This window comes from Sitophilus oryzae, unplaced genomic scaffold (assembly GCF_002938485.1).
Source record: "Sitophilus oryzae breed Bouriz unplaced genomic scaffold, Soryzae_2.0 scaffold_469_pilon_pilon, whole genome shotgun sequence".
In the NCBI taxonomy this organism is placed as follows: domain Eukaryota; kingdom Metazoa; phylum Arthropoda; class Insecta; order Coleoptera; family Curculionidae; genus Sitophilus; species Sitophilus oryzae.
The window spans coordinates 1330738-1355434 of NW_022147050.1; the positions used below are offsets into that span (position 1 = coordinate 1330738).

Below are 24697 nucleotides of genomic sequence, written 5' to 3' on the forward strand. Positions count from 1 at the left end.
ACGCTAACTAACACGGTAACGTTATTCATGCTCAAAATTACTCCTTGTAAAATATAAACTAATAAATATAGACTTTTTTGTTGCCATTTTATGTTTTATTAGATCATTAGAAGTGTAACATAACTAAACAAAATTAAAATATATACATGCATTTTAAACACCAACAATAGAGCACATAGCGCCTATTTTTTGATTTAACAAATAAATTATATATAGCAAAAATATTATAGACTACTAATTAACTGTTACAAAAAATACTATATATTACCAACTATGTAATTACTTATTTATGATTAAACTATTTTTTTTATTTGGTTCATAAATTTATACTTTCTAAAATGTCAGAATGACTTTAATAAAAAAGTTTAGTATCTAACACGAAAATGATGATCGACTCTAAATATCAGAATGCACAAACTAATAAAAACACAAACTATAAACACAAATCACTGAAATCACCGAACTTTCCGATAAATCAGGAATACCTATCTGAATTAATGATTATTTAAATAATGATCAAAATAATGATTTAAAAATAACTTGACGGATCACCAACATTTTGTCAAAATGTCAACATGATGTCAATATTAATTAATAATTGTTAATATATTATATTAACAATTATTAATATATTATATTAACAAATAGAAAACTACTTAAATAGAACGGTTTTGATATTATATTAATGTTTTTGATATGTGATAAAATAGGAAAAAAGGACAAACATCACAAATTAACATCTAGACAAACAACAGGTATCGTATGTTGTAAACTATTTTCCTAAGTTTTTTTAATGAATTCATTGATATGATTAATTAATAAAATTGATATGTTCGCTAAAATTCCAGTCAGTATTTCTTTTGCCAATAGGGCTGAATAATTTCTCATAAACCAGAATAATATTAATTATTCTTATTTACCTTAAACCTTTAATGCGTGAGACACAAAAAAATGGAAATCAAAAAATGATTGAATTATTTAATAAAAAAATAGATATGTATTTATTAAAGTTTATAACCGTTTATGACCATCAAAAATCGTACATTTCTATTATTATATATTAAAGTTTATTTTTATTACGGTGGACTCTGACGACTCATGTACTTGTACAAACATTTGTTATTTGGATATACTTGCCATGTGGTGCGAGTGGTTATCTTGCGCAATTATTTATCACTCGCCGCGTAGCGTGAGCACCAAGCTTGTTGCAAAATATGTTGTTTACAAAGATAGTATACTTGTCAAGTACGCAAATATTGGCGTACTTGCCAAGTACACGAGTCATCAGAATTCAGAATCCTAAATACCACAACGTTTGTTTATATAATCCCCAAAAAAATGAAAACTAAATTAACGACATTTTTAATTAAGAAAGCATACTATACATTGGATGAATTTTTCGCTGACTTAGATAACCATTTTTTATATCTCTTCCCGCTTTTATTGTTTGGGAAATGTTGTGCTATTTTCTTGGGTGCTTTTTTAAAATAATTATAGTTTTTGTGTTATAGATAGCATTTACAGCATATATCACAAGTACTTTAATTTATAATTCTATGTTAAAGTTAATTTAATTTTTATGCGTTTTAATTGAAAGTATATTTATTTTTAGTAAATATTTATTTAATATTCTCATAAGTAGTAATCTTATTTAATAAAATGCAATACCTATACACACATATGTATTATCTTTTTATTCAATTATAGTCATATAATGTAAGTTATAAGCTTAAGTTAATTCAATTTTAACAATGTTCCATGCTTATTAGGCTTTGTAAGAATACTTTGTTATAGTTAGAGATCAAATAAATAATATCTAGCCTAACATCCTTCATTAAAATCTATAACGTTGGATAGAAAAGAATCTAAAAAGAAGATTCGAAGAAGAGAAAAATCTAAAAAAGAATCTAGCATGTCAAATTATTCGCAGTGTTAGTACGAAGAAACTTTTTTAAACTGGGTTGATTTTAACAACACTTTAGTTGACAACGAAATTTTTGTTTTCAAAATATTATACTTGCCATTTATAAACAATCCACCTACCAAATGTGATACCATAATATATACTTCGATGGTAAGATTAGTATATTTAGCTCAAACTTTAAAGCAAAACCATATTTATATAATAGCACACTAGGTCATTTATTTAAAAGCTCGCAAAATATTACGGAATAATCCTAAATTATTACATGAGAAATTAACATTTATGCTAGGCGGAATCCTTAATCTGGCTTTTTTGTCCGTATTGGGTACATTTTTGGAGATGGAGGCCTTTTTACCATTTTTACGGAAACAGATAATTACGTCGAAAATACTTGTAAAATGATGTAAGATGAAAAATAATATTCCAGGGCTATTCGAGGACTTTAATTGCCAATGCTCTTTTTAGGCTTTTGTTTAAATCTTTATGTACCTAAGTGCCACTAAGTGGAATGAAGAGCAAAATCAGAAAACACAAATAATAACACCTATATTAAAAGAAGAAATTCGTAGTTTATTAAAAGAGTTTCAATCAGATGCAAACTTCATGTTTTTATAAAAAAAATATTGCAAAAATATGTCATAATATTAAATCGACACCTATATACGTGCTACTCACATATTAAATAATTATTTAAAAAGAATTTTCTACATTTACTCTAAAAATAGCAGGTTAGTCGTGACTGACTAAGTTATGAAAAAAACTCAAAATTTAAGTGAGGATGAGTCAATAATCACCACATAGGCTAATAAAACTACTTTTTCAAATTTGTCAAGCTTTCGAGAATTTTATTCCCATTATCAGGACAGTTTGACTGAGTCAATTAGCAAAAAAACATCCTTTGCACAAAAAGGCCTTAAAAACTAGCATCGTATAACATTGGACTACAAGGACATTTCCTTTATAAAATATTAAAATACATATCCAACGATACTACTTTTCTTTTAAACACAAACAAAAAGATTTTTTAAAAATTTTAATTTTTACATTGTTATTTCGAGCTCGATCAAACAGTGACTCTGTCTGTGAAGATTATTGACTGCATCCTCACTTAAATTTTGATTTTTTTTTACTCTAAAACATAAATTAATGCCACATCTAGCACGCCGTACGACGTGATGCAGGGCGGTATAGCGCGGCGTTTAACTACAGCGCGCGCAAGGGATAATGATAACTTTAAATCAGAATAACTATAAAAATATATACTAACCAAACCAAACCAAAAATTAATGTTTGAAGTTTAATCCATTTTCCAAAAAAAAATACACTCACTATGGAACTTTAATTACTTCAGCTTTCACCGCCTATGTGTTCTTAGTCGATTAAAAAAAAGAGTATGTGAATAAGTTGATTAGTTTAGGAGTTATTGCGTAGGAAAGGTAAAAAAACATGCTTATACATTTTTGTACATTATACAGATTTTTGACATTTTCCGGGATAAAAAATGTCTGACCCCCTAAAAAGGTCGTAATTAGTCATTTCACATGCACAAAGCCCTAACCGATCATTTCATAAAGAGTTTATGTGGTTATACCTTCAAAAAAATTTTTTCGAGAAGGAAGCGACTTTTTTCGGTGTTTTTACTCGACTATATAAAAATTACTGTTGTTCCATAAAAATATTTATATGGCAAAACAACGTTTACCGGGTCAGCTAGGTAATCATTTTTTTTTTTCAATTTATGAATAATCATTTAATCATATTTTTTTCCTATCATATTATACACTCAGATGCAAAAAACGCAAAGGACTTAAATCGTTCGACGGCAGAAGTTCGTTTTTAAAAATTTATTTATTTTCAAAAACTTAGAAGCTAGTGTACAGTACGACAACAGAACAAGGAATGATTTATTCATACAATATGATTTAAAATGTAAACTACGTTTCCCACGATCTTGCTGAATTGCAATGTCTATTCCTGGGATCAGAGTGAAGATGCGCCGGTTCTCACGGGAATGGTCGCATAACTCCTCCCTCCTTAAGATTCGAAAATAACGGACGTGGTTTTCGAATTTGGACCAATCTTCTTTTTCTTCGATTTATTGATGATTGATCTCCAAAATAATGCAATTTTCTTTCTTCTTATAATTATTAAGAGAATTATTAATATAAAGCAAATACTGATTAAAATATTTACTATTGAAGTTTGATTATTTGTTGTTAATTCAATTGGTGGAATCAATTGATTTGCCATATCTTTTAACTTACAGATTTGATCAAAATTGATTTTAGTTATCTTAGGTAAAATTACAGTTTTAGTGGTATTGATACCAGTTAATTTAATTTCGGGTAAGATCAAAGGTTTTCCATCTTGAATTTTCACATCATTGAAGAATTTATTCTGATTGACTTCAATTTCACAGTTGACAGGTATCTTCACCAATATCGATTCATTGATTTGGAATTGATGATCGGTTTCACACTTGGCGATTAGCTTGATCTTGCTGGGCAATATCAAAACAAGTTCTTGAATGATATGTTCTGATATAGGATATTCAATGTTGATCTTCATAGTTGGACAATTATTGATCTGATTGGTTTCTAATAGTTCGATTACGCATTGGTCATCGGGATGGAATTCTTCTAAACAAAAGTAGACGTCTTCGATGACTGGACAGGCTTCAGTTGAAAATTGTTTTCTTCTTTCGCCTAGTGCCAAATAGGGGTATCTTGGAATGAATAGGGTGTGACTTTGGATAATAGGGTAGATATGATAGAAGGATAAGGTTTCTGCCCTCAATATAGGAATATGTATAGTAAATATAATCCTATTATCGATAAATTTAACATCTGTTCCAAGAAATTGATAATACTAAAGTGTATTTCTAAAATTAGGAATGTTCGATTTTTCATAGATGTTCGATAGATATTTTAACATATTGATTAATTCAAAACTCGGAAGTATACTATTATGAAGTGCGTTTACTTTGGCAAATGTAATAGCGTCTTCCAAATTATCTAAGAATATTATTAGATTTTGGCAGTCTAAGTTTAATTGCGTAATTATCCCTTGTAGTGATAAATAATCTTGTACATTATTGATAATGTCTTGTACTGATTTTTGAAATAAGCTTAAACTTGTTTGAAATGTTTCTTGATTTTTACTTAATATTGATATGGTCTTATTATAATTGACAATTAAATCTTTGGAAAGCGATATTTGTAATTTGAGTTCTTTATTGATACTTTTTTAATTTGTTTGTAGCACAGATATTGCATTATTATAACGTTCTCCGTCGTCTGAATCTAAAGATCCAAATAACCATTTGTTCGCTTTTCCTACTATATTTAATAAAGCTCTTTCTTTGCGAATATGTGGGTGTAGGTTATTTAATTTCTCTGACGTAATTTTTATTAAAGACTCCGTTCTAAGAAGTAGGTTTTCAGCTAAACTGTGATAGGAAATGCTGTTAGTAATATTATTAAAATTTAAATGATTTTTAAGAACTAAGAAATATTTTTCTATATTATTTAGCTTAATTATAATTTTTTTTAAATCTACGTAGTGTAAGAAAGTATGGTGATTATATATAAGTTTTGCATTACCCAAATTTATTGGAAGGATAGGGTTTTCCAATTTGGTAATTTGTATGTCTGTCTCAATTGTTAGACTGGTGAGCAGAAGTACTAGGAACGGCAATGTCAGCATCTTCGACTTTATTGGTTCCCTGAAAAGATTTTCGTTTATTAATTTTGGGTTTTCTTGCGCTTGCTTTATGATAATTTGTTTTTTCGGTTTTTAACTTTATATCGGTCTGATCGATTATTTGAATTGGTTTAAATTTTGATTTATCTTTTGCACGTACTTTAGTTTGTATATAGGCTGTATTTTGAGATTGAAAATCTGGTGGTTCGGTTCGATTTTCATTTCTTTTGGTGATTATATTTTCTTTTAGTTATTCGCTCACTTCTCTGAGTTTTTCGTATAACTTATTAGATGTTTCTTTATGAGATTGTACATAGGATGAAATGATAGCATTATCATTTAGATCGAAAGGATTTACATTTCTAATATGACCTGTAATAACCTCAAATGGCGTGAATTTGGTAACAGTGTGGATAGAGTTATTATATCCCATAACTGCTCTCTTAATTAGTTGTTGACTGGATAGATCATCTTTTTCGTCTTTCAAACAACGATAACTTTCTATTATTGATGAATGGAAGCGTTCCACAGGTGAGTTAGAGTTGCTGTTTTTAGGAGTTGTAAAGTGTAACTCTATTTTGTACAATTTACAAAAATCTTCTAAGTCCTTATTCTTGAACTCTGTGCCTTGATCTGAAGTGATTTTAAGAGGTAATCCATGGTGCGTTATAAATGTATATAAGTTTTCTACTACCTTTGTTCCAGTTATACTCTGTAAAGGATATGCTTGACCGTATCTGGAGAATGAATCTTTGATCTTTGAATGATTGTTAAATACATATTGTGGTTGATCTTAAAAGTATCTACATGTATATGCTCGAAGGGTCTTGATGCTGTTGGCGTTAAGTTAAACTTGATGACAGGTGGGCTTCGATCATATTTGTTCTTTTGACATACCTCACAGTTGTTTATGTAATCTGTGACGTCATCTGACATTCTTGGCCAGTAAAATCTTCTACTAAGAGCCATTCTTGTCTCATTAATACCTCGGTGGCATGTCTTCGTTGTATGGTAAATTTCAATTTTTTCTTTTTGGTCGTTTTCACCCTGTATATCTTCTAGCATGTTAGTACAATGTAGTAATTTAAATGAAGCGTTTTTAAAATACGTTTGCGCTGTTACTGAAAATATTCTTGACAAATTTTCGTGTCTAAAATAGATCGCGTATAATTGATTTGGGGATAGGTAGTCTTTAAAGAATTTAATTATAAAGGGAATAGGTACTCTACTTGGTATAGTTACGTACATTCTGTTGTTAGTGAATAGTTTCTCTCTTATTATATTAAAATCGTTTATCTCTCCGTGAGTTATGACTACTTGATTTTTATATGTATTTATGGGTCGCTCTGTAATAGGCATATCGAACAATGGGTTTTCCGCTGATGAATGAACAGTTTCTAAGTCCGTTTCAGGTCTTGTAGGTGGTTCTATGACTATTTTGTCAGGTGGATCTGTTCTTTCAGGTAGATCTGTTCTTTCAGGTAGATCTCTTCTTTCAGTTTGATCTAAAGGTTCACTTATAACTTGACTTGTTGACTTGTCAGGCGGATCTGTTCTTTCAGGTAAATCTCTTTTTTCAGGTAGATTTCTTCTTTCAGGTAGATCTGGCTGACTTATAACTTGACTTGTAGGTGGTTTTATTTGTATATCCGAAATTATATTTATTTTTCGTGGTAAATCTTCGATAAAAGGTTCTGGGGCTAAATTAGCTAAGTTTTGGTCATTTATAATAAAATCTCTAATAATTTCGTCGCTGTCTCCTAAGTTGTTATCAATAGATTCGGTTTCTACTGCGTTACAGTTAATAGAATTTTCCGAAAAAGCGTCAGTTTTGGTAAAATTTTCTTTTAAATTTTCGTTTGCATAAAAATTATTTTTTTTGTGTTTTTCGATACTTTAGAGGAATTTCGAAAATTGGTCCTCTTAATTTGCTATTTGTTAAATCAATAAATGTTTTCAGATTTATTAAATCTTTCATTCCGATTACACCGTCGAAAAATTCGTGGAATTCAAGAAAAATAAAGTCTATTTTGTAGTTAGTTCTTAATTCTGAGAAAGCAGGGATTCTCGCTTGAAAGTGAGTGTTTTTTCTTCCCACGGCGGTTTTAATTGCATTATTCTCGCGATATATGCATTGAGGATAATATTTCTCGGCAATGCTTGGTCTTAATATTCTTTTCTTTTTAGAACAAATCTTTATTAAACCAACAAACTATTACAGTTTACAAAGATTTCTCCTATAACTAAACAACGTATAAATAATTAACTAAATGTAAGGTACAAGTCTTTTAGTGCTAGTAAGATCTTAAATATCACAAATGCAGCATGTGAGCGAGCAATAGGACAACTAAGTAACCTATTATTAAAATATGCTTTTCTTTAAAAAAGATCTAAATATAAATTAAATATTATTTAAATATAGATCTTGAACTACCGGTGTCGATTAAATTATTTGGATTTAATATTTCGATACACGGTAATGAATTACTTGATGTGATATTAATTTCTATCAAGTTTGGGATTTTGTTGGGCCTGGTATTCCAAAATTTTGATTTTCGGCAATATTTTTGGTGTCATAATTTTGTGAAAAATTTTGATTTTGCTCGTAAAATTCAGTGTCATCTTGGATTTGATTTTGATTATAAGATTCATTATACGATTCTGGATCGATGTACTGATACTCATAACGAGATTGATACTGTTCGTTATAATCTGGGTTATAATACGAATAAGAAGTTTCTTCTTCATATTCATTATTATGAAGTTCCTCAAAAATGAAATCTGGTTTTTGATTGGGGTTTGGATTATGGAAATAATTAAAATTATTTCTGAAAGGTTGTTGTATCGGTTGTTGTTTAGAACAACCGTTACCGTTTTTTACACTTATTGACATAGGTGTAGGCTTTGTCATTTGACTAGGTGGTATTGGTTTTGGTTTGAAGACATTTTGGTTTTGGGGTGGTCCAAAGACTTCTAAATTAGTTGGGTATCTTTTAGGTTGTTGAGGTCTCGTTTGAAAGTTAATTGGTTGTGATGGCCATTGATATTTATTTTGGAGATTAAAATTATTAAGTTGATTATTTGGGTTGTTAAAATTTGGTTGATTAAAATTGGGTTGATTAAAATTCGGTTGATTGAAATTTTGTTGTTTGTTAAAATGATTATTTTGAGAATGATTTAAATGTCCATAAAGAGATTCAAAATTCTCAAACTCTACCACATAAGCCATTGCATCTTCTAGCGATTCTAAATTTTTTAGATGCATATTATTTTTTAAAATTTCGGTACATCCGGCTATAAGGGTGTTTAATGCTGTTTTTTCATAATAGCTTATATGACATAGTTTTTCGTTTTCATTTAAATGTGTCATTACTTATTCGTTGCGCTACGTTGCTACGAAGTAATTGTAAACGATTTCCAAATTGTAAAAGATGTTCATTTTTTTGTGGTTTGGCTCGTGTGAGCTCTTGTACTAAACAATCGGTATTTCGTCTGTCTGAAAAACATTGTAACAAGACGTTTTTCATTGCGTTCCATGTTCTAATTTCTGATCGATTTCCGACCATAAATTCCGCTTTGCCCGTTAGCTTTTCTTGTAAACAGTCAAATATGTGTGAGTCTAATTCGGCGTTTCTTAATGCAGAATATGTGTCTACAAGTTTTGTACATTTTAAAATAAATTTATTTAGTGTATTGCTATCACCGTCAAAAGATTTGATATTGTCTAACCTTGATTTAAATAGATGCCAATCGATAGCAATTTGACCTTGATTTTCATTAGGCATTTTTCTTGTTCTTTCTAAATTGAATTTAAGAGTTTTAAATGATTCTACAAGTTTATCTATCTCTGACATAAAATTTCTTTAATAATTTTTCTGCGTCACCTCGCATTGTATCGTTTGTCACTTGAATTATTTAGATGTTAAAAATAATAGAGTTGTTAAAAATAATTATTACTCTGTGTCACTTAAATTGTTTATATATTAAAAGTAAATTTTTCTTTTTTCAGAAAAACAAAAGTTTATTCAAAAAAGTAAAAATTCTTTTTAGAATGTTTGTTCGTATTCTCCGTCAATGATTACTACTCTCCCGTCTTCAAAAACAATTATTAAAATAATGTTTAATTTTATTGTTCTCATAACATTAAACAATATTCTTTTCAATGAATTTTAATTCAAACTTGCGACTTTGATTCAAAATTTTATGAATTAAATCTTTGAAAATATTTTGAAATTATAGCTCTAATTCAAACTTGCGTCTTTGATAATATTTTTCCTGGCGTAAAAATTAATTCAGTTTATTGATTAATTTTTTTTTATTAGTTTATTTTACTTTCTATTTTCTCTGAAATAGCTTTCGTTTTGTTTTCTCTTTTCTTATTTCTACTTGTTTTTGCCTTCTATAGGCTGAACTAAATCTAATTTGCCCTAACTATTCCTATTGACGGCCTTAGAGAGAGGATCAATAGGGTAAAAGGAAATGGCACTAACCTTAGATTTTTCCAGTCCCTTTCCGACCCCTTGCTAGTAATGATTGCTGCTGCGTCTTCTTCTTCGTCTAGGTTCTTTTCGGATCACACTGGCGGATTTGAAAACCCGAGTAAGATTCTCTCGATATACAGTCGAATTTTTAAAGAAAGCACTACCGTGTAATCCTACCGACTGCGCCACTTAAATCGTTCGACGGCAGAAGTTCGTTTTTAAAAATTTATTTATTTTCAAAAACTTAGAAGCTACTGTACAGTACGACAACAGAACAAGGAATTATTTATTAATACAATATGATTTAAAATGTAATCTACGTTTCCCACGATCTTGCTGAATTGTAATATCTATTCCTGGGATCAGAGTGATGATGCGCCGGTTCTCACGGGAATGATCACATAACTACGGAGAAATTTTTGGTCAAATTTTTAAAGTTCTATATTTTTGTTATTTTTAGCCCTATTTTCATGAATTTTTTAGCAAGCTGTAAAATTAACAATGCAAAATTTATTTGATTTTAAAGTAGAAGCATGAAAATTGGACTTTTTCCAAAGAATTGTAAAAAAGTAAAATAATAATATTTATTCGGAATTTTTGAACTTTTAAGGATGGTTTTTGTTCAGAATGCGCAACTTTGCCTTTATTTAAACGACCGCATATCTCTTCTACATTTCGAGATCCCAGTGAGGATTATAATTAATATCATCTTTTATTCGTAAACTCAGTTATTTATGAACTTTAGTATTCGACATATTATACAGGGTTAATCGAGGTGCTGTTTTGTACCCTAACTTTAAAACAACCTGTGTAATAATTTCGTGTGTAAATTTTCCTAAAAAAAAGTTTTACGGTTAGAACCATGTCTCCTGAGCATTTTGTTTTTTGGATCTCCGTTAACGTTACATTTAGTATAGAGTACCCAATGCAGTGTAATATGACGTTACGACAATAGTCACTAAAACCATCTCGTCATATTAAAAAATTACAACAAAAAGTAATGATAATTAAAAAAATCGCAAATTGATCGTTATCAGTTCATTTCGCTCTTAAACATGAATCAAAAAACAAATTGTTCAGGAGTCATGGTTCTAACCGTAAAATTATTTTTTAGGAAAATTTACAGACGAAATTATTGCACAGGGTGTTTTAAAGTGAAGGTAAAAAAAACAACTCCTCGATTAACCCTGTATAATATGCGAAATACTAAAGTTTATAAAAAGCTGAGTTTACGAATTAAAGTTGATATAATTATATACAGCTTGCTAAAAATTCATGAAAATAGAGCCAAAAATAACAAAAATATAACACTTTAAATTTGCCCAAAAATTTCTCCGTTGTGTTTTTTGCATCTGAGTGCAGCTATATTATTTCATTTTTTATTTCAGTTTAATAACTATCTAGTCAACATATTTAATTTGTGTCAATGATGACATAAATATATTGATTATTTCGATTCTAAATATCTCAAGAACCATTAAGTTTGATTTTCATGCATCCGTTGGCCGACGATACGTTGATACGATATTAATTTTATTGGTTGAATTTAAAGGCTTCGATTGGTTAACAGTTTCTAACCAATCGAAGTCTTTAAATTCAACCAATAAAATTAATATCGTACCATCGTATCGTCGGATAACGGATGCATGAAAATCAAACTTTACTCGGTAGTGATTTTTGCCAAGTTACCTTTTTTACTTAAAAAACTGCGGAAATTACATTGTACATTTTTTACTCAGTAGTTGTATACCAAATAAAACCAAACCAAACCCCTTAAAAATATGTGCCCTCTAAAAGTAAGAATCATATTGACATCAAAATCAAATGTCTCATGCCAAAAAACTCCAGACATAATGTTCAGCCAAATATCGACGTTAGCGCAGAAATTATTTGAAAAAAATCGAAATAAAAATGAAACTTCTACACCTTGTATCTCCGAATCTAAGCATTTTAGGACACATGTTTATTAACTTATTTTTCTCTGTAGAATATGTTGCCAAAGTTTCCCGAATACAATTCGGACCACCCTGTATATTTACATTTTGATAATTACTTAAGTCTTAACTTGCAGGTCTAGTAAAAAAGTGAAGAAAATTCTACATTAAAAAATAAACCCAAAGTAACTGGGAAGTATTCTTACTTGGTCGTCCAATTGTAGCTCTGTAAAAGCTGGAATGTATTTAGCCCATTCAACTAGAATCAGTAGTTGCTGTTTCATCGAATCACATACGTCGTTTAGGCTAGCCTGCTGCCTTCCCGACAGGTCATAATCATTAACAGGGTTCGAACCAATTTGCTGCAAAAAAATACAACAAATAAAACATATTATTACCAAATTCTATATTTTTGTTCAATATGACGAAGATTTTTATCAACAATTAGGCGGATGTGCCATCAACCGTTGCATAATTAATTTTAGAACATGTAGAGGAAAACGTCATAACAAATCTAAATTTTAAACGAATTTAAAACCATACGATTACGTACTTTGATTACTATTACTACTCATAGTAGGTATTTATCATTTGTCGTCATGGGTCGTACTTATACGTATACCTAATATGTATAGTATTGTATTGTAAAAATGTAATCAAATTCGAATTCTATGAAAACATAATAGTCGAATAATAGTTTCTAGGGTATTTGCACAAGGTATTGCATTTACACAAGGGGTCGTGCTTAACTTTTTTTAATTTTAGTTAAATTTTCAAACTATATTATTAGATTTTGTTTTATTATGTTAATGTATAAATGCTTTCTTCGTATAAAGTCGCTTTATATTAATTTAAATTATGTAACGTACACATTTAAAATTAAAAGATTATGACATATTGATATGTCAGTTGCTGTCTAAAATGACATCTTCGTAACAAAAAGTTAATTCATAGATAAAGGAAATAAATTTAGATTGGAAAGCCCGTCAAAATAATTGATTTGGGTCGCGACCGTTGTACGTAATCTGGCGCTGCTATAGCCGTTGCTATAATGTTGCTAAGAACAACCGCCAAACAACAACAGAAATACTTTTCTCTTGTCAAAGTCAGAATCTTCAAAAATTATAAAATCTTTGAAAATTTAAACCGCCCTCATTGAAAAAATGCCGAAAAGTGTTTAAATCGTCCATTCTCAAGGTAATTATTGGTATCTTGTAAGTTTAATTTAAATTTTATTTACTCAAACCCGTGATACTTGTGAAAAAGTGGCATTAAAAACTTAAAAAGCTGTGTTGTGTTGTCTAAAACCTGTCTCTGTTCGCGGCCGCTGTCTCCCGGTCGGGACTTAATATCTAACCGACACTTTTCTACAAGTCGGAATTAACTATCTCTGCGCTGTGGTTGTCATTTTGTGGATCTGCCCAAGTTCACCTGATGATGGAGTAGGGCTCCGAAACCGGTAGTGAGAGCAGCTTGATCCACATTATGACAAACACAGCGTAGAATTAAATTTCTATATCAGCAGTTAAGTGGCAAGAATCCTTATATAATTTTATTATATACCTATACTGCAAGAAATTTGTTTTCTATTTTATTATTAGTAATTAGACAATTCTATTATATTTTATATTACTTCAAAAAGAAAAAAATTATAGGGCAATTTTGATATGGTTCAAACCAAAAAAATGATGTTATATTTTTTAGTTTTCGTTTTCAGCCATGGAAGTTTCAATACTTTTAGCAAAGTTTTAGAGAGTCGGATATTTTTATTTGTGAAAACGAAATGTTGCGTTTGTATTGCAAGACTAAAAGTGGCAGTTTTATTGTAATGTAAGTAAGCGTTTATCCATTTTATATTTTGCTTTTTTTATATCTACAACAAATATACATACCGGGTGCCTCTCGAAAGTGGCTCACCCCTATAACTTTTTTATTTTTTCAGATAAAAAACGAGATTTGGTTATGTTAGTATATGACATAAACTAGGATTAATTGACGTATTCAACCTTTGATCCAATAAAGTAAAAAATACCGAGGGTGCCATTTAAAAATCAAAAGTTGTAGTCATTTCCGGTGAAACAGGAAGTGGCCGAAAACAATTGAATACGGGAATCAATTCTAATTTATGTCATATACTAACATACCAAATCTCGTTTTTTATCTAAAAAAAAATAAATAGGGGTGAGCTACTTTTGAGACGCACCCGGTATATTCGCTCGTCGCACCCGGAAATTTATAGTATAGTATTATTTATATAAAATATATAGTTCGTTTTATTTAAAGAATGTTAGAAAACAAGCCTGTAATTGACATAATTGTTATGTAATATATTCCATTTAAATGTAATATATTACTTTATAGTTAAAATAATAAAAGTTTTAAAAATATATTAAAAATACAGCTATTAATTGAAATGTTTAGTATGCAAACAAATACGAGAGGCGCTTTATTTACTTTCATTTCATCTTTCAACACGACAGATGAAATTCTAAAGGGGAATGTTTTCTGGTAACGAGTAACGTATTTATAACTGTTACGGTTAAGGTCCGATATTCGGTTAATATCGACATTACCCGGTTAATCTCGAGAATAACACAAAATAAAACAACCAAAAACATAACCAAACCCAAACATTAACCTGTTAATGTCGACATTAACCGAACATCGGACTTTAACCGTAACATAACCATATGATTACTTTGATTACTATAACTACTTATAATAGTACTTATCATTTAATTTATATAATGGGCCGTACGTCTATAAAGGGGGTGTATGGGGTTGTGCTGGAGAGGTAGTACTTTTCATCAAGGACGGTGGCACTCAGCGATCTGATCGTTGAGTGGTCGGCGATGACTAGTCCTCAGAGGACACCCAGCTCTCACTTTATGGCTCCACGTGCCACACCCCGGTAAACCGCATCCACCTGCGGGCTAAACTAAGTGAGAGTAGCCAGATATGGCGAAATCGCAGCGTCTGACTCAGAATGAGCGGCTGCAAATAGCGTCTGACCCAGAATGGGCGGCTGAATCACATACTCACCAAGACGTCTTGCCAACGTGGTGTTTAATGGCTAAATACCCCCTATGAACATGCCAACTGTAAAAACAAGATTACCCCAGGCGAGTAGAAATAAAAATTCGGAATCTCGCATTGATGTTAAATCAGTCTGTCCCACGGATTCTGTGGGGGACAAACATTTGGCGAAGTGAAAGACAAACTCTACGATGTATGTTGCCACATACAATGCACGATCGCTGTTGTCAGAAGAACGATTGACAGAACTCGAATATGAACTCGATCACATCAAGTGGGATGTGGTTGGCCTCTGCGAAATCAGAAGGCGTGGCGAACACTTAGTTAACTTGAAATCCGGACACAGCTTCTACTTCGTGGGGGACGAGAGTAGCTCTTTTGGTGGAACCGGCTTTCTAATACACAAACGACATAGGCAAAACATCGTGTCTCTCAAGAAAATCTCAAACAGGGTTGTATATCTGGTTCTCAGGCTCAACACCAGATATGAAATCAAGATCATTCAGGTCTACGCACCGACCACCGATCATCCCGATGAAGAGGTGGATATATTCTATGACGATGTGGATTTTGCTCTTAAAGACGAACGAACACACTTTACTATTTTGTGCGGAGACTTTAATGCCAAAATGGGAAGAAAGTCCGATCCTACGGAGACTTCACTGGGGGGTTTCGGTCTGGGGGACAGAAATGAGCGTGGGGAAACACTGCTCGGTTTCTTACTGCAAAACAACTTGTTTCAAATGAATAGTTTCTTTCAAAAAAGGTCTGCTAGAAAATGGACATGGAAAAGCCCGGACGGGCGAACTAAGAATGAAATAGACTTCATCATTACCGATAAAAGGCATATAGTTAAAGACCTGACGGTGTTGAATAAACTAACCACAGGAAGCGACCATCGACTAGTGCGAGCCAGAATTGAACTTAACACAGGAAAAGAACGCCTTAAAATGATTAAAAAGGCTGGTAGTAGATCATGGACAAAGCCGGCAGATTTAGAAGGTTTCCAGCGCTGTATCACAGAACAGCTACAGGATTACACGCAGGAGAACAGTATTGACGGTTTAAACGAAAACATCACAAATGCGTTGTTAGAGAGTCAAAACAGGTACTGCCCCAAGACACAAAGAGAAGAAAACTCAGTAAATCTACCAAGAGACTTATGGATAAAAGACGGGCCATGAGAAGTGAACAGCTGACTACTGTCGACGAATTAAGAGATATAAACAAACAGATATCAAAGGCCATTAGGCGCGACCTCAGAACATTTAATCAAAACGAGATTCGACGGACAATAGAAAATAACAAAAGCATGAAAGTGCTACGAAAGAGTCTTCAAAGCGGAACAGCTGGAATAACAAAAATCAGAGACCATCAGGGATATATCACGACCAACAGGGAGGAGATCTTAAAGATAGTTGAGGACTTTTATAGACTGCTGTACCGAAGTCGGGGGGAAGGGACACAGGATTCAGAAGTCGAACCAGAGATATTGACATGGACAAAGGGCATCGTAAATCAAGGGTCAGAAACACTACCAGATATCACACTTGAAGAAATGGAACTAGCCTTAAGGAACACCAAGAATAATAAATCTCCCGGCGAGGATTGTGTGGTCGCAGATGCAATTAAGATTGGTGGTGAATGTTTGCTTCAGAAGATTGTGGATCTTTTCAACCTTTGCCTTTTTGATGGTACTCTGCCTGGGAAGTGGTACAATGCTGTAGTAATACTACTTCACAAAAAGGGGGACATAGCAGATCTAGAAAACTATAGACCGATAAGTCTGCTTAGCCACCTTTATAAACTGTTTACGAGGATAATAACAACACGACTCGAGAAGAAATTGGATTTTTACCAACCGATAGAGCAAGCGGGTTTCCGTGCAGGGTTCGGAACCAATGACCATCTCCAGAGTATTAAAATTATAATAGAAAAATCCATTGAATACAACAGGCCGCTTGTACTTGCTTTTGTCGATTTCCAGAAAGCTTTCGATACAGTAGAAATGGATGCAGTGATAAGGTCCTTGCAAGAATGTCGGGTGGACTATAGATACACAAGGCTTATTTACAATATCTATAAAAACGCCTCGATGACGGTAAAACTACACGAGAACACTAAAACCATACCGATAGGCAGGGGCGTTCGTCAAGGAGATACTATATCACCGAAATTATTTACCGCCGTTTTGGAGAGTGCCTTTAAAAAACTCGACTGGGAGGGGAAGGGACTGATGATTGATGGCAAGAACCTCACAAATTTGCGTTTTGCTGATGACATTGTTTTATTATCCGACAACCTAAGGGATACTGAAGTGATGCTCCGAGAATTGCGGGAGGTGTGTATCGGGGTTGGTCTGAAGATCAACTTCTCAAAAACCAAATTCATGACCAACCTGGTTCCCAGTGGAAATATTGTTGTGGGTGACAGTGAGGTGGAGCTTGTGGATAGGTATAACTACCTGGGACACGAGATACAGATCACAAGAGACAATCAGACATGCGAACTGAAGAGACGTATAACCCTGTCTTGGGCCGCCTATGGAAAGTTAAAAGATGTGTTTAAGGGCGACCAGCCAATCTGCCTAAAACGAAAGGTTTTCAACCAATGTGTACTACCGGTTATGACGTATGGAGCTGAGACCTTGACACTGACCATCGCATCTGCTAAGAGGCTCAGAGTGGCACAGCGACGAATGGAAAGATCAATGCTTGGAGTGTCTTTGCGGGATCATATAAGCAACGAGGATATACGTGCGAGAACAGGCGTCATCGACGTTGTGTCACGAATCGCTACACTCAAGTGGAAGTGGGCTGGACATGTGGCTCGAGTGACCGATGGTAGGTGGACCAAAACACTCTCGAATGGAGACCGAGAGCTGACAAAAGAAACCAGGGAAGACCACCAACACGATGGACTGACGACATAAAAAGGATCACCAATAACTGGATCCAGAGCGCACAAAATAGGCAACAGTGGGCGCAAATGGGGGAGGCCTATGTCCAGCAGTGGACGCAAAGGGCTGGTTGATGATGATGATGACGTCTAGAAAAACAATAATAGAATGTCTGGCCATGTCTGCCCAAAAGGGCCAAGCCTAAAAATGTCTAGTCATGTGAAGGTACTGTAGCCAGCAGTGCACTTACCTGCTATCGTAATGCGTAAACGGTACAGTCGGTAGCACCAGCTGTCCGCTGACCTAACCAACCTAACATCCCATCTTTCTCTCCTCTTTCCCAAAATATCATTAACCTTAAACTTTATCCTTCTTATTTCCTATTATCATCTTTCCCAAAACCTGACACTTAGATATAAAACGCACAAACCAACAAAAATTGGAGATTTGATGATACTCACAAAATGCAATGAAAATGGCGAGCCGGGGCAGTAGGACCCAGGTCGGAACCGTCGTCGTCGGGAGGATAGGCCTGCACTGACCATTAGCAACGAAAAGGGTCAACGAGATCACACAGATGAAACTGCAGAATTGGACCATGCACAACAACCGACCAATTGTGGTCACCCAGGATGAAAATGCTGTCGAGGTTATACCAAATCCACGACATCACAGGGCAGACAAAGGCAACGCACTATGTGGTTAGATGATACTAACGCTTTTATAGTGCGCTGCTATTATAGAATAACCTGACTTGAAATAGCTAAGATACCTTTCTCCAAAGAACTACATAGAGAAGTCTTAGAAAAATATCCAGACCTACGAAACAAACCTGTCCAAAACATAATCGATCAACGTAGATCAATCTTTGTTAAAAACAGACTACTGGACTATGGTCTGGATGACTCCATAGAATGAATTAAAAAGTACTCTGTACAGCTTTCAGTAAACAAAGCTGGTTTTGTCAACAAAAGCTGTGTTTATTATGCGCACAAAACCTCCCATGCTACAGCAGTGGCGTGCTGTAGGTATCTATTAGTATATTTAAATCTAAGATTACACTTTATCATTTTAAATTAAAAATACTTTTTAATGCAGTGATGCCGAGAGTACTCACTTCGAGTGCTGCTCCAACTTGTCTCGATAACATCTCGGCGTTTAACAAGGAACTGACAGACAGTCCGTTGTTTTGATTATTTTCTTCGTAGCTGGGTCTCCGACAACTTATCCTATCTCTTTCATTTTGAACGGCTGAAACAATAGGAATAAGAAAATTAATAAAGAATAATCAATTGCAAGGCTCAAGCTATATGCTGTAGAGTAAGAAACTGTTAAATAAAAGTAGCAATTTGCAGTTTTATATATAATTATTTGCAATTTAGATATAAACTGACTGACTAAACCATGAATGGCACAGCGATCCTTATATTTCATATAGTATGTCAAAATTTATAGTCAGAATGTCCTAAATTTCCTCCATTCCTATATAAATTTTATATTATATTAGCTGATACCTGCCCACTTCACAGTGCACTAACATTTGGATAGATACGACATATTTCTTGATATATCTTGCAATGTTGATATACCGTGCGAGTCTCTGTTTCAGTCAACCTAAGTTCAACAGTCCCAGAAAATGAAAAAAACGCGGGCAATTTAATTGTGAAAAAATCACCTCATAAAACACCATAGCCTAGACGCGAAAATATCATTAACTGTAAAATTCACATTCACAGATTGTTTTCTTATATAATTTTTTTGGGATATAAGATATTTTTTTGTACAGGGCGAATAAAAATCACTATATTGTCTTGTTTAAAATAAACATTTGGTCAATGGATAAATCAAGCCATGTTTTTAGGTAGAACGATAACTATTATTTGGGTATGTTATGTACAAGTTATTCAAATAGCAACAAATATTCGCACAATTCTCCATAAAATTTCCCATAAAGCACTCCATATAATTTTAGCGAAGGCGGATTGGTTTCATAATAGCAATAATAATAATAATGTCTTTATTTATTTAAGACCCAGCTCTGTGCAAGCAATAAAGTCCAAGCTACAAACACATTTGTAATGCCAACGGTAACATATAGCTTTGGAATCATTAAATGGACCCATACCAGAACTGGACGAACTAAACAGGTCTGTTAGAACCACTTATACAAAATATCGATCCCATCATCCAAAAGCATGTATAGAACGTTTCCATCTTCCAAGAGATATAGGGGGGCGAGGCGTCATGGATCTGCGACTACAATATGAGAAACAAATTAAAAACCTACGAACGTACTTCCACACGATAGCATCAACATCAAGCATCTATGATAAGTAAAACAGACAAAAAATTGACGCCTCTGAATCTTAGTGATAAATATATGAATATAGATGCTGGTTACACAATAACCCTGCAAAAAAGCAAGTGGCAAGGAAAAGCATCCATAAGCCAGCTTCAGTAGCATGGCTGACACACGGAACAATTTTCCCAGAGACAGAGGGATTTATGTGTGCAATTCAAGACCAAGTAATAGCCACAAGATCATACCTAAAATATATAATAAAGGACCCCACAATTAAAACGACTGTATGCGGCATGTGCGGAGAAGGAAACGAAAATATAGAACACATTATTAGTAGTTGTACAAGCTAGCTTCAAGAGAATATACCGACAGACATAACAACGTAGCAAAAATAATACATACAGAACTTGGTTTGAAGTATAAATGCATTAACGAGCGTATTCCATATTATAATTATGTCCCAATGAACGTCCTAGAGAATGATGCATGTAAATTATACTGGGATAGAGAAATATTAACAGATCGGACAGTGCAGCACAACCGACCAGACATATGTCTGCTGGACAAACTCAAAAAAGAAATATATCTTATTGATATCGCTGTCCCTGCCTCGACAAATGTCAACCGAAAACATCAAGAAAAGATCGACAAGTATACCTTATTAGCACAGGATATGAGAGAAGTCTGGGGAGTAGATAAGGTGTCAGTGGTTCCTATAGTGATTGGATCAACTGGAAAAATCATCATCAGTTATCCTCGCAACATAAACATAATGAGAAAAGTATTAAACTTGAGAAGAAAGCTAAAAACTATTGTCTTGCCCCTTGGGGCCGACAAATAGATTTACTTACCGTGTAACTTGAAAAAAATGTCTTTATTTAATAATTAAATGGGCGAATATTTAATAATTTAATAGGGCTAAAAAGCCATTCACACTTTTGTGATTTACTCTACAGTCTGTTGCATCGCCGACCTGGACATATGAAATCCCATGTAAATTTTAAAAATGATGAATAAGTTTTCCCCACTTTATTTTACAAAAAAATGTATTTGGAACTTTTTAAAGAACTCCTTAAAATGAAGCATGTTCATTTTGCATGATTGGGACGAATTGGTCCTTGAGTTATGATAGATACAAAAATACTAACTTAATCAAAAAAATAATACGGTCCTGATTAGAATAACAAACATGCCACCTTCAAATTCAATCTTTTAATGTCAAATTGACTTTATTGTTGGCAAAAATAATTTTAAAGGGAATAATTTTTTTTAATGTCATATTGATTTTATACGTGCAAAATATAATTTGTAAATATGAATAACACAACTGAAGAAAAAAAGAATAGTTTCCTCCTGGGCAACAGCTTCAGCTGGCTGATCCTTTCACTCCAGAAGCATCAAAAGCGAAAAAGCGGAATACGATTAGTTTTCCCCTCATTTTGCATTGAAAAATGTACTACTCACCACAAAGGACCTTCTCAGGCCCAAAGATGACTATTATCTCTGTAAACATCGAGGGTTTATCCGCATGTAAGGAAGGGCTACTACAAGACCTATGCCAGCAATATAACTGTGATGTCCTATGCATTCAAGAGACCCACAGAGATAGTTATCAAAAGAGACCCACAATCCAAGGCACGCGACTTGCTGTCGAGAGGCCTCATAGACAATACGGAAGCGCAATCTTCATTAAGCCCGACGTACTCGTCCGGTCCACTGATATGGCTGAGGAAAATGACATAGATATATTAAGAGTAGAACTGCACAACTGCACTATTACCTCTATGTATAAGCCACCAAACACTGAAATTAGGGCCAACGAATTCTGTCCACTCGACGCAGACAAGAACGTTTCGTGGTGGGAGACTTCAATAGCCACAGCAGCCTATGGGGTTACCCTGACGACGACAGGAATGGGGAGGCCGTGATTCAGTGGGCAGATGCAAGCAACCTAACTCTCTTGCACGATAATAAATTAACAGCCTCTTCCCTATAATCCAGACTTGGTGTTTGTGAGCAATCGGATAAATCTTCAATGCGTCAAGGGAGTTTGCCCACCCATCCCAAATACACAACACCGGCCAATTATGTGTCAGGTTATGGCTATGTCTCGACCACATAGCATCCCTTTCAGGCGCAGATACAACTTCCAAAAAGCCAACTGGACCAAATTTCAGAAACTATTGGATAACGCTGCGGACACACTTGCGCTCGTCCCGAGCTCCTATGATAGCTTTGTGGACATCGTTAAAAAATGTTCACGACTCTCTATCCCTAGAGGGTGCAACACTCATTCTATCAAAGGCCTAACAACAGCGACAAAAGCCCAACTACAAAAATATCTAACCCATTTTGAAGCCAACCCCCTGGGGGAAGACACGATAGAGGCGGGCAAACAACTAATCACCTCTATATTCGAGGCCAAGAGAGAGAGTTGGATCAAGTTGATGGAGGAGCTTGATATGAGCGTAAGCAGTAACAAAGCGTGGAGACTATTAAAGCGTTTAAACAATGACCCAACTCTGTCAAGAGCTCATGCCAATGTAACAGCAGATCAAATAGCCACTCAGCTCGTAAAAAATGGCAAGCAAGACCAAATGCCCCCCAAGAAAGCAACCAGTATCAACCGAATAGAGGGTGAAGAAAAGTCCAATCTGTCCACTCCCTTTACCATGGAAGAGCTGAACATCGCCATAAAGAAATGCAAACCTCGGAAGGCCGCTGGTCCAGACGACATCCTCACTGAGCAGATCAAGCATTTCGGACCAAAAGCAAAACAGTGGCTATTGGACATGTTCAATGTCTGCCTACAACAGTGCAAACTCCCTAGTATCTGGAGAAAAGCCAAGATCATAGCGGTCCTCAAACCAGGCAAAGAATCTAATGACACAAAGAGCTACCGTCCGATATCGCTGCTGTGCCACAGGTATAAAATCTTTGAAAGATTATTATATAACCGCCTTTCACTTGCTGTGGATCGGATTCTCATACCGCAGCAGGCTGGATTTCGCCCTGAAAAAAGTTGTACGGCACAAGTGCCCAATCTAACTCAGCACATCGAAGACGGTTTCCAAGGGGGATATATAACGGGTGCCATTTTCATCGACCTCACAGCAGCATATGACACCATCAATCTCCGACTCCTGATGCAGAAGATATATCATACAACCAAAGATATTAATCTTACAAACATCATCAGGAACCTGCTCCAAAACCGGAGATTTCTGGTGGAGTTTCAGGGAAAACGAAGTAGGTGGCGAAACCAGAGAAATGGTCTTCCACAGGGAAGCGTGCTGGCACCACTACTCTTCAATATCTATACCAACGACCAACCCCTCCCTGAAGGCACAAAAAGCTATATATACGCAGACGATAGGGCAATTACATCACAGGGGAAAACATTCGAAGAGGTAGAACAACGTCTGAGTGCGGCCCTAGCACAATTGGATTTGTACTACCGACATAACCAGTTAAAGCCAAATCCAACAAAAACGCAGGTATGTGCCTTCCATCTTAAGAATAAGCAGGCCGGCAGAAAACTACAGATCGAATGGAAGGGAGTACCATTGGAGCACTGCCCTAACCCGAAATACCTGGGCGTAACACTGGATAGGGCATTAACATTCAAGCGACACTGCCTCAATACAAAACTTAAAGTGAGCGGAAGAAATAATATAATCCGCAAGCTGACAAGTTCTAACTGGGGAGCCCAACCTAAGGTTCTAAAAACGTCAGCACTCGCTCTGTCACTCTACCGGCGAGTATGCATGCCCGGTTTGGTATAGATCAGCGCACGCAAAACAAGTTGATGTCGCCCTCAATGAGACAAGCAGAATCATCACCGGATGCTTAAAGCCAACACCCCTGGACAAGATCCACCATCTAGCTGGCATCGCCCCTCCTGCCATCCGTAGAGAGGCAGCTGCACTCAAAGAACGATCCAAAGCAGCAGCAACTGAACGCCACCTACTCCACGGCATCCAACCCGCTCATCAGCGATTGAAATCAAGGCATAGCTTCCTGCGATCGACAGAAGACTACGAGGAACCTAGAACCAATGTGGACCTTTGGGAGAAGACCTCAAATCAACATTGGATGGAGCCGAAGGAACAATTGGCACCAGGAAGCGACGAAAACTGGGAAACTTGGAGAGCTCTTAACAGACTGCGTATGGGCACAGTGAGATCGAGAGACACTCTCAAGTGGGGCTAGCATGTGGACTCCAACCTCTGCGAATGTGGAGCACTACAAACCACCCAACATATGTATACTTGCCCACTGTGCCCCGCCAAGTGCACTATAGAGGACCTTATGGCAGCAAAGTCGAACGCAATTGACGTCGCCCGCTTCTGGGCAAAACATGTTTAGTTTCCCGTCTCAAATGATGTTTATACATGCTATGTTTGTTTTATATCTATG

General features: G+C 34.6%; 1 protein-coding gene across 4 annotated transcripts in view; it reads right to left on the reverse strand.

Annotated features, from left to right (window-relative positions):
* LOC115886142 (hepatocyte nuclear factor 4-gamma) overlaps positions 1 to 24697 on the reverse strand; it is a 151499-nt gene that overhangs the window by 35330 nt on the left and 91472 nt on the right. For all 4 annotated transcript variants that reach the window (XM_030905216.1, XM_030905217.1, XM_030905215.1 and 1 more), the window contains exons 4-5: positions 19094 to 19227; positions 12248 to 12403 (exon numbers count right to left, since the gene is read on the reverse strand). In XM_030905216.1, the coding sequence (XP_030761076.1) occupies positions 12248 to 12403; positions 19094 to 19227 (290 nt within the window). The remainder of the gene's footprint in view (positions 1 to 12247; positions 12404 to 19093; positions 19228 to 24697) is intronic.